The 11,710-nt window shown below is 37.5% G+C and overlaps 1 protein-coding gene across 1 annotated transcript; it reads left to right on the top strand.

Moving 5' to 3' along the window:
• The first annotated feature begins 2,797 nt into the window (after positions 1–2,797).
• LOC149835720 (CDT1-like protein a, chloroplastic) lies at positions 2,798–7,284 on the top strand. The gene is made up of 7 exons (XM_090009639.1): positions 2,798–3,015; positions 3,172–3,291; positions 3,378–3,627; positions 4,585–5,208; positions 6,232–6,427; positions 6,511–6,601; positions 7,230–7,284. The coding sequence occupies exons 1-7, from the start codon at positions 2,798–2,800 to the stop codon at positions 7,282–7,284; spliced, it is 1,554 nt and encodes a 517-aa protein (XP_089865765.1).
• The last annotated feature ends 4,426 nt before the right edge of the window (positions 7,285–11,710 follow it).

Here is an 11,710-nt window from a genome sequence, read left to right as displayed (position 1 = left end):
TAGAGTTCAATTCTATTGCTTCTAGCTTTGAGAGTTTCTTGAGGAAAACATTGCATTAACCAAACTTATACAAAAAACAGTCGACAGTAAGAAAGGAAAGAAATTCATCAGGACAGTCAATAAACCTATTTTGGAGCCTTTGGAAAGGAGGACTCAAACCCCACTTATCACGTAGCATGATAGAGAGACGTCCATTATTAACACATGCTTGAAGATGGTGATGATGGGCAGGCAAGCTTCTCTTTGGGTTGGTTGATCTTTTGGAGTTCATACTGGGTTGAACTTCATCATTGGGAAGACTCCTGCTGAGTATCTTATGATTAGGGGTTTCACAAAGAGTTCTCATTTGTTAAAATTTTGCTGGGATTCTTTTATGAGACTCTGAGCTTGCATTCATGTTGGATTCTAAACATAGACCAGTTGGATCTGGATTGGCTGGATCGTCCTCGCCAGGGTCCATCAAACAATGTACTTTTGTTAAATGAGCCAGCTTGGCTTAGCTCATTTTGCTTGGACTCATCAAAAGAGCGCAAGTTCGAATCCCATACTGTCACAAGGACATGTCATTTTGGGTGTGTTCCTCCTGACATGACGAGCAAGCTGACATGGATGACATAGCCGTTATTTGATATTTTTCAATAATACTTTGATATTTTTTAATGTTTTCATTAAAAATACATTTATTATTATTAAAATATTAAAAATTAGTTTTTTATTGATAAAAATTTTCATGTCTTCGTGTCCTATTTTCCCAACAAGTTTTGAACTTGCGAGTCAAACCATCGTCACGTGCCCTCGTGTCCATGAATCTATGTGACATGTTCTTACAACACGCGAAGCTCGTGCTCAGTCCGACACTCCAGTTTGAGCAGGGGTCGGAGTTGCACATGTTCACGGATCAAGATAGGACCCGGACCCGCACATGCGTAGATCCGACCCGTCGTTAGAAGTTCGAACCGGCTTTCCCTCCCCTCTCCTTTCGGGCATATATATCTGAATGAAACCCCTATTCAGTCACTCAGGCCGTCGCTCCCCATCTCCCTCCGTAATTCTTCTACAACGCCATCGAGGTTCGGAACATCTCTCTCTCGGGAATGAGCCCGTTTTGTCTGTCTGATGTTCTTTTTCTCTTCTGCTTTCTTTTATTTGTTTTGGTTTTTGCTCTTATTCAGTTCATGAAGTTCAACATTTTGTTGATCTTCATGAGTGGTAATGTTGTATTTCTTTCTTCTCTCTCTCTCTCTCTCACTGCAATTGCTTATTGTGTGCTTCTTCTTAGTATGGTGCAGTATTGATCTAAGGGCCCATTATTTTGCTTAGACTGAAGGGGTATTTTAGCTCCGAGATAGGTCATATCCTGTTTCTTTTTTTCTTTTTTTTGGATAAAATTTTGCCGAATTATGATGGGGTTTAGTTTAGAGGGGCGATCTGTGCATTAGTATTATCAGATGATGATTGGTCGGAGAGAATTCATGTCTGCCCCGACTATTTCATATCCGTTGTTTCAAAAACTGGTTTTTGATCCAGTTTTGCAGAAATCAGGTTTCACTAAAACTGGGTTTGTCAGGGTAAACTTGCTTTTCTTAACCAGGTTTTGATCTACATCGGAACGCGCCCTAGCAGGTTCAAGCTTTGAAAACTCTCTTACACTCTAAACATCGTTTTCTGGAGGATTCTTAACCAAGAAGTTCACATGCAAATGTCACCCCTGATTTCTTTCTTTAGAGACTCATACATGTTGTTTCCAATACCCGACCTTTTGGGGATCTAAGAGGCTTTTGCATCTTTAGTTTTCCATTTTCTAAGAAAGAAATATGTAGATATTTCTTTTGTTGGCTTTTTAGGTTAAGTGTCTGTGTTTTCCCTGTCATCCATGTTCCCCAACCATATGACTCTTCGACCCTTATGACATATTAGTGTGGATATTGTATTTACAGGAACTTTATGCCTAAAAGTTCATCCTCTGACAATCTTGAGAAACTTTCTTTTCTAGGAAATGCCATCATATAATCAAATATCATGGTGTTTGTTTCTCATAATACAATATGCTGTTGATATTCTTGTTGAAGAGAGGTATCCTAGACATGGATGGCACGGTTTCCTGGTTGGATAGTAGACATTTCTTGTTGTTACCTTAACAAGAAAACCCTAAGGCCACACAGAACGCCCAAAGTCACAAAATAAGTTACCTTAACAAGAAAACCCTAAAAGAGTATTTATAGGACCTTATTACAAACGGATCGGCTCGTGGGCCTAACCACCCGGTCCCTCCGCTACCACTACAGACTTCCAAAATTTTCTTCAATATGGTTTTCTTCAAGTGACGTGTTGGGGTTGTAACATGGAATTCAAGGCACATCTCAATACCATGCATCATTGTTCCATTTAGTTTTTTCTATTACTCATTCTCTTGGTATCACAATATCTAACTCTGTTTAACTATTGGGTTGCACATACTTATGCATATGGGGAAGCAACCTATGGCAGTAAATGGGCAAGCAGGTGCTTAATGTGAACGAACACCTGTGTGATGTTTGCATCATCATATCCACACATCCATATTTCATCTAGTTTTTGTATTGTTCATTCTTACAGACTCTGGCTAATGTTTATTTTTTTTTATGACAAGGAACCCTCGCTCAAGCGAAGAAAACCCCGGGTGGGGCCCCATGACCACCCTGCCTTACGTGGACTCTGGCTAATGCTTATTGTTTCTTTCTTTTAAATTTTGGAATTCTCAAAATGATCAGAAATGTTTTCTTGTTTTCCTTCTTTGCCTACATGTAGCACCAGCAGCATGGAACATAAAATGCACGAGAAAAGCAGGCAGCTGGTGCTGAATTATAAATGTGAAAAGATCCTTAATCCAAATTCAACAGCCACTAAAAGCAGAACAAATAGGGGAAAATATGAACCTGAAACAAATGAGGAAGTATTTGGATCACCAACACCTGACAAGGCTCCACAGATCTCCAGGAGGTGCAAGAAACTTGAAGAGGTAGAACTTCCATGCAAGTAAGTAATTTCAGAACCTGTGCACTACCTTCCTGCATTCTTTTGATCATTACTATTTCTGTGTATGTCTTACTGATTCAACTTTTTGTGTGTGTGTATGCACGTCTGAGATACTTAGCTGTATATTCATTTGGTTATGTGTTTTTCTGTTATCAGTTTTCAGATAATTGGGGAATTGTTTGATGGTATGGAGAGTTCTCTAAGGCTGCTCCGTTTGTGTAAAAAGCCAGTTACATTTCAAAACATTTCCATACAGGTTGAAATTTTGAGTAAGAGGTATTGTTTGGTCTTGTATGATATGATATTCCAAAAGGAAAACATCCTGCTGGTTAACTGTTGATATCTATTTTTCCTCAATGCAGGAAGTTTCTGTACAACCATCTTGCTCAGATGAAGTATGTCATGCCCGATTTAATACAGGTTGAGAAGGTCTTTATACATGATAAGAAAAGCCTCTGCATGGTTCCAGAACTAAAAATTACTTTACTGCCCAGCTCATCAGCTATTGGGAAGAATGATATATTCATCTCTGGGTCGAAAACTCATGAATCTAAACCCTTGAAGGATGTTTTCCGGACAAGGCTTCATGAAATTTTCTTGGAGCATCCTGAGGTACTCCATTCTTTTTTTAATTTCTCTAGAGTGTTGGTGCATATAAATTGTTCATTATGGCAGTTCTACAGGTGGGTTCTAGGCTAGTCGTTTTTTATTGCTTTGATGGTTGTTTCTTTGATTTTGTTTCCCTCAAATCCGGGTTACTGCATTTTTTATTGGTTAATTTCTGCCAAGATTTTGTGTTCAAGAAAATGGATTTAAGTTTACATTGTCAGCGCCTATGCTTAGATCAAGCATTTTGATTTCAAAATATTTCTACAGTGGCTTAATCAAACATTTTGATTTTACAATATTTCCACGGTTTCTTTGTCTCTATGTGTTTCAGTTTCAGGGTACATATTACCTCAATTTAGTCCTGAAGCAAAAGTATGTGAAAGTATAGAGGGATAATTTTTGAAATAAGGAGGATCTTGATTTATATAATCATGTTACACACAATTACTAGCACCATTTTCTTTTCTCCCCTTGTATGTGATGTTTCTTGCAGATGTCCTCAGATTTAGGGTTCCAATAATTGCATTTGACTTCATATCCTATATGAAAAATCACACGGCCTCGGTTAATTGATATAAGACATCCCCCGATTTACGGCTCCATTAATTGTGGAATCCACCAGCCCATGTGATGTGTGGCATATCATATGTCCTGAGAGGTTTAAGATGAAGCCCCAATTGCAACTATTTTGGCTCTTTTTTTTTCTTTATGTAATAAGTGTAAAATTAGTTTGACATTCACATTGGGTTTTTGCCCATATTCAGGAAGCCTTTTTTGGATAAAAGTTCAAAATTTCAAATCCATTTATCTGATTTTCAATTGTCATAGCCCTTAAGACAACAACGTGAGGCTATTTGATTTACTTGTTCCTCTTGACCCTGGTATAATTCATGGGTTCTTACTTCTTTATTATCTGTATTAAGAGAATGGATTTTCAAGAGGTGTTACTGTGCATAACAGGCTCTTAACATCCCAGAGGCAACATTACCAGAACCTTTTGATTCAAGAAGCGATATTGTCCTTCCTATAGAAGCATCTTCAGTGATGTCTGGTTCTACTGATGTCATGTCCTCAACACTTTCTTCTCATTTCTCGTCATCATTCCAGCAGTTGTTCTCTCATAAAGTTAAACTCCCTCAGGAATTGAAGACTCCACTTCTTTCATCTTTAGCTTCCAATTCTACTACAGGGGGTACTTTCGATGGCTTCATGGAACATAAAAGCCTCATCAACCAGGATGCTGAATTTGAACAGACAGAGGTGATTCAAAATGCTGCATCCATGGTTGAACCCCATTTGTGTCAATGCAGCCTGGTGGAACATCCTCCAACTCCAGCCAAAACAATGTCAAAGGCTGCCGTTCAGAAGGCACCTAAAGGATCTGCTCTGAGGAGAACTTCAATGCATTTAAGTCCAAGGAGATCACTGAACTTTGCTTGTGAGACAGCTGATGGAAGTGATTCAGAGCAGATGTTGTCTTTGGACAAAGAGGGAAGGGATTACCGCAATTCTGAATTTGAGCAGATTGTTGGACCTGTTGATCGAGAGATAGCTGGCAGGATTCCACATGCCTTCCCACTAAGGGTATGCTTTTGTTCTCCTCTTTATAGTGGTTATCATGTTGCAGTATTTCTCATTGTATCTCCAGATTCTCTCTCAATTAGTTTAGCAATTCATTCTTCTGTTCCTTAGCAAGCATTGTAACTATTCCTTAGTTTTAAAAAATCACTCTTCTGCTTCTTGGCAAGCATTATAACTATTCATCTCCAAGAACATCTGATATGAAACCTTTAGTGATTAATCAATTGCCGGTTAATGGTGATATTTTGAACATTTTTGAGAAACTATTATATTCTGCTCTTTTTTATAGTGTGCTCTTGGGATATGAAATTCCTCTTCAGATTACTGGTTGTAAATTAAAGCATATATGAAATTGGCTAAAGCATCATTAGTTTTGCTAGAAATGGATTTTCTTTGTCAAACTATTGGGATCTAGAGAGAGAGAGAGAGAGAGAGACTGTTTTCTTCCTGTACTTGTGAGCTGAGAAAAAATGCAGTGGATTGTCAGTTGGTGCCATGGTTACTGGTTCGTTACTTTTGGCAGTAGACTGCAACCCATGACCCACTAATCTAAACATGCGCGAACCCTTTTAAGTTCAGATGATTATTCCCTGGTCTGTTGAGGTTCAGATAAAGAGATTTGTAACATTGGTTGTCAATCAGTGTCTATGCGCATGGACAATTGCATGATTGCCTAACAATTGTTGAATCTTGTGATATGTGGCACTCTTTCTACAATGAAAAATGTTCCCATTAGAATGTAATGTATTGTTTGTTTTACCCAGGAATTCGGCATCTATAGAGTCAATTATTGTCATTAATCAGTTGGCATTCATCTGGAAATTTTATGCAGAAATACGCTTATAAAAGATTTTGCATGATGTGGATAGAAAACTTGAAAGTATCTACCAGACTACTATTTGTTGGCTATATCTACCCACATTAGCTATCCAATTCCAGTCATTATCTGTGAGCCATCTAATGCATGTTTTTTTTATCGTACTGAAAGAGCTCTAAGCATCAGTGATTTAATTGAGTTCTGTACAGGTCCCAGGCAATACAAACAAAATGACGGTGGGCCAGGGTGAGGCCAATGTTGTAAAACGTCAACAAATGCTAGGTTCCTTGCCAAATCTCTTTAGCACAATCTGCAGAATTATTCAATCTGCAAAGTGCTCCTTTATCACAAAACAGGAGCTTCTGCACAAGATACTTCTGTATGATTGTGAAATATTAGAAACAAGTAAGCAGATTCCTTTTTGGTTTTGAGAAGGCTGTCTGTTTATTCAGTACCATAGAGGTGTACTTACTGGAGTGGAAATGCAGGTGAGATTGAAGAACAGTTGAAGTTATTGGAAGAACTTGTTCCTGAATGGATTTGCCAAAAGGTAGCATCTAGTGGGGATTTTCTCTATTGGTAAGGTTTTTCTTGACAAATTTTTCCCATAATGTGTATTCTTATACATTTATCTGATTATGTAGTGCTAGGAAAAAGGAAGGGGAGAATTTCAGTATTTTTTGCTTAATCTAGAAAATTGGATGCATGCCTATTGATTCAATATTCTGATTACCTGATTTCTGAAAATGCCATTTTTGAAAAGATCTTTTCTATTTATGGAAGTGTCCATTACAAAATTGCTCTATGATAAGATGTTTTCCATCCTTTAAAAGCATACTAGATTTTTTGCCATTCAAATAGATGGGTTTGTAGGTTTATGTCATTAATGTAGATAAAGAGATAGGTGAACGCTAATATTGGTTTAGCTTTTCTAATTAACTTAGTTATAATTAATATGTCTCTCTTTCTCTGTAATATATATATATATATATATATATATATATATATATAGAGAGAGAGAGAGAGAGAGTTCATTATTGACCTGCACTCTCTATGGTTGGAGAGGCCTTTGGATTGTTGATGTTATTTGTGTTTGTATTGCGAAGTTATTTGAAGATTAGAAAGTTGGCTGTTAAGAATGAATTCTTTCTCATTCTGTTTTTGGCGGGGAATGCCCGACTATAATTGTACTTGTGGGTTTTTGCAGTATCAGTAGGAGCTTAGATGCAGCCATTTATGCACGGCTTCTGGAGGCCGCGTAATTATCTTTCACCTTAAAGGTAACTTCTTGCCATTTCATGCAGCGCAACTTTGCAAAAGGGGCATTCTACCTTTCTTCTTGTCTTCAATCGGTTTTGTTGATGCAACCTTTAAACTTTTGGATTTACCATTGAACAAAAACTACAGATATATATCTTTCACCGATATGAACTCTCTCTCTCTCTCTCTCTCTCTCTCTGACAGATTCAGACCTCTCATGTGGTCACGTTTGAGATGTTGGTAACTTGCCCATGAAGAGCACATTACATGCTCATCAAGAGCACATTATGGAAGAAGGCCCTCCTTCCATAGCGTGCTTGAGGCCATCTTAATTTTCAAATTAAGTTCTTGAAATCAGTTTTGAAAATCCAATCGGTTTTGCAAAACATACCAAAACTGTAATTAAGATAGCCGTTCAAGCAATGAAGGAGACTGCATGCGCAAGTCCAACTCAAGGAAATCTCTATAAACGGAGGTGGCACATATTGAAAAGTTTGTACAAAATCTAAAAACTTTCTACTGTCAAAGAACTGAGGAAATACCCTGCAGTCCCATTGGGAATCACCAGTCTCACGACATCTCTCTCTGCCCTTTCATTGCTTGAAATCACTTTAGGTATAGGTCCTTCATGAGATGCCATTCTATGTGAAGCACGTGTTTCTCTTTGATGGGCTCTCAAGAGAGGTCAGATCAGGTGATATGCTATGTCACCTGGGTACGGGTACAGGTACGGAGGGTACGACGTGACAATTCCAAAAATTGTAGGTACAGGGACACGGCTGTATATATATATAATCACATAAATTCAACATTTAACAACTAAACTAGTAAGAGACTAACAACTTTTATGCAAAGAATCAAAATTCAAGTAAGAACTGAGAAGCAAGCTGCAACTAACAAATTAGCAAAAAAAAAAAGTTATAACAAGCTATAACAATTTTAGATAATAGTACCTAACAGCTAGCACTTAGCAAATAGAAATATAAAAAACATTCATTTACATATTGTTGAGCTTGTTGTCACACTGCTACTAGCACTTGCTCCACTTGTAACTTCCTTTCCTTTATCAGCCATCCTATCACACAATAAAAAAATTCAAAGCAAAAATGCCACATGAGATTAAAATAAATCAACAAACCATACATGACAAAATCAAGAACTAACCTATGTAAAGTGTAAACTGATATAAACTGAAATAATATAAATATACATGCAATATCTAAAAAATATATTACATACTGAATATAAACTGAATATATCTAAATAATCTAAACTGAAAATTAGAAACTGAATAGAAACTATAAAGTTATAAACTAAATATTAACTGAAAATATAAACTAAATATATCTAAATTATAGACTGAAAATATAAATTAGAAACTGAATATAAACTATAAAGTTATAAACAGAATACAACAACAACAACAACAACAACTACGCCTTCATCCCAAAACAATTGGGGTCAGCGATATGAACCAAAAAAGAAATTCATTTTGGGTCTTCCACATGAATCCTTTTCCTCCAATCATTTCTATCCAACGCCATGTCCTCGGTGAGGTTCAAAGCATTCATATCCTTTCCTATCATCTCCATCCAAGTCTTCCTAGGCCTACCCCGACCTCTTTTAACTAATATATTTTCCCATTTCTCCAACCTTCTAACTGGAGCATCATTAGGCCTTCGCCGAATATGTCCAAACCACCGTAAACGATTCTCTCGCATCTTATTTTCAATGGGTGCAACACCTACCTTCTTACGTATCTCTTCGTTCCGAATCTTATCTTTTATTGTATTTCCACACATCCATCTAAGCATCCGCATCTCAGCTACACTCATTTTTTGAATATGATGTCTCTTGGCAGCCCAACATTCCGTACCATATAGTAAAGCGGGTCTAATAGTCGTCCTATAAAACTTTCCCTTCAACCGCAATGGCATTCTACGATCGCACAGCACTCCAGCAGCACTTTTCCATTTCATCCACCCAACCTTTATCCTATGATTTACATCTCCATCAATTTCTCCATACTTTTGAATGATGGATCCCAAATATTTGAAATAATCATTCACCGGTATATCTTGCTCACCAAGCTTCACTACACTCCCATCACTACTTCGTTGCTTACTAAACCGACATTCCATATATTCAGTCTTACTCTTACTCAACTTAAAACCTCTAGCTTCCAATGTCTGTCTCCATAATTCTAACTTAGCATTAACCCCAGCTCTAGACTCATCAATCAAAACAATATCATCAGCAAACAACATACACCACGGTACATTTTCTTGAATTGATCTCGTAAGCTCATCCATCACTATCGCAAATAGGAAAGGGCTTAAAGCAGATCCTTGATGTAACCCAACCGTTATCGGGAAATTGGTTGTCACCCCTCCACAAGTGCGGACATTGGTTACTACTCCTTCATACATATCTTTAATTATACTAATGTACTTGAGAGAAACACCTTTCTTCATCATTGTCCACCAGAGAACGTCCCTAGGTACTCTATCGTATGCCTTCTCTAAATCAATAAAAACCATATGCAAATCTTTGTTCCTCTCTCTATATCTTTCAATAAGTTGTCTAAGAAGATGTATAGCTTCCATAGTTGATCTTCCAGGCATAAAACCAAATTGATTCTCCGATATCATGACAACCTTCCTCAACCTAGACTCAATCACCCTCTCCCAAAGTTTCATAGTATGACTCATGAGTTTTATACCACGATAGTTTGTGCAATCTTGTATATCACCCTTATTCTTATATAAAGGCACCAAAGTACTCTTCCTCCACTCATTAGGCATCTTATTTGTTCGCCAAATCAAGTTAAAAAGATTTGTCAACCATTCTAAACCTTTCTCTCCCAAGCATTTCCAAGCCTCGATAGGTATACCATCTGGGCCAACTGCCCTTCTTGATTTCATTTTCTTCAAAGCCTCTGCAATTTCTTTCTTTTGAATCTTGCGCATGAAGTCACGATTTATCTCATGAAAAGGAATGGAGAAGTCTCCAAGATCTTGAGCATGACTATCATTAAATAGCTTATCAAAATAATCTTTCCATCTCTCCTTAATCTCCTCATCTTTGACTAAAACCCTTTGCGTTTCATCTTTGATACATCTAACCATACCCAAATCCTTCGATTTCCTATCTCTCATCTTTGCAAGCCTATAAATATCCTTCTCGCCTTCTTTGGTATCCAACTTGTCATAAACCTCCTTATATACCTTAGCCCTCGCGTTTCGAACAACTTTTTTAGCTTCCTTCTTTGCTATCATATACTTCTCCAAATTCTCATTATCACGACTCTTACTTAGATTTCTATAACACTCTCTTTTAACCTTAATAGCTAATTTGACATCCTCGTTCCACCATGATGTATCCTTACCTAGTGGTGCACCGCCTTTAGACTCACCCAATACCTCCTTAGCTACTTTTCTCATACCACCCGCTATCTTATTCCACATTGATTCTGAATCCTCCTCGAGACACCAATCAACTTCCTTAACTACCTGCTCTACAAACATTCCTTGTTTAGCTCCTTTCAGTGCCCACCACTTAATTCTAGGATCTATCCTATGTCTATCCCTTTTGCGGCATTGTCTAATTCTAAGATCTAAAATTAAGACTCTATGTTGTGTAGCTACACTTTCTCCTGGTATAACCTTACAATCGATGCAACAACCCCTATCTCTCTTTCTAAGTAGGAAAAAATCTATCTGACTCGTATTAACCCCACTTTTAAATGTTACTAGGTGAGACTCCCTCTTCCTAAACCAAGTGTTTGCTAAGATCATATCATAGGACAAACAAAAATCTAAAATCCTTTCTCCACTTTCATTTCTTTCTCCTATACCATAGCCTCCATGGATATTCTCAAATCCATCCCTACTAATGCCTACATGTCCATTAAGGTCACCGCCGATGAAAAGCTTTTCTCCATAAGATGTCTCTTGTACTACTCCATCTAAATCTTCCCAAAATTGATGCTTAATGGAATCATCTAAACCTACTTGAGGTGCATAAACACTAATAATATTAATAATATCCGTACCTAATACTAATTTAATAAGTAAAATTCTATCACCCTTCCTACGGACCTCAACTACATTATCTATAAACTGACGACTCATAACAATCCCTACTCCATTCCTATTCCTATTTATTCCTGTATACCAAATCTTATATCCCCAAGGTTCTATCACTTTAGCTTTCTCACCTACCCATTTGGTCTCTTGAAGACATAAAATATCAATCTTTCTCCTACACATAACATCTACTAACTCTACCAACTTACCAGTTAAAGACCCTATGTTCCAAGTGGCTAACCTAATTTTATGGTCTTGGACTAACTTCTTTACCCCCACCCGTCCAACAAAGTGAGGGAACCCTTGCCTATTTGACACCACACCCGGGCGCCGGTGTGAC

This window comes from Nuphar pumila, chromosome 6 (assembly GCF_984573655.1).
Source record: "Nuphar pumila chromosome 6, dmNupPumi1.hap1.1, whole genome shotgun sequence".
Classification (NCBI taxonomy): domain Eukaryota; kingdom Viridiplantae; phylum Streptophyta; class Magnoliopsida; order Nymphaeales; family Nymphaeaceae; genus Nuphar; species Nuphar pumila.
Note: the sequence above shows the minus strand (reverse complement) of the source record. Positions and strands in the feature narration are given on the sequence as shown.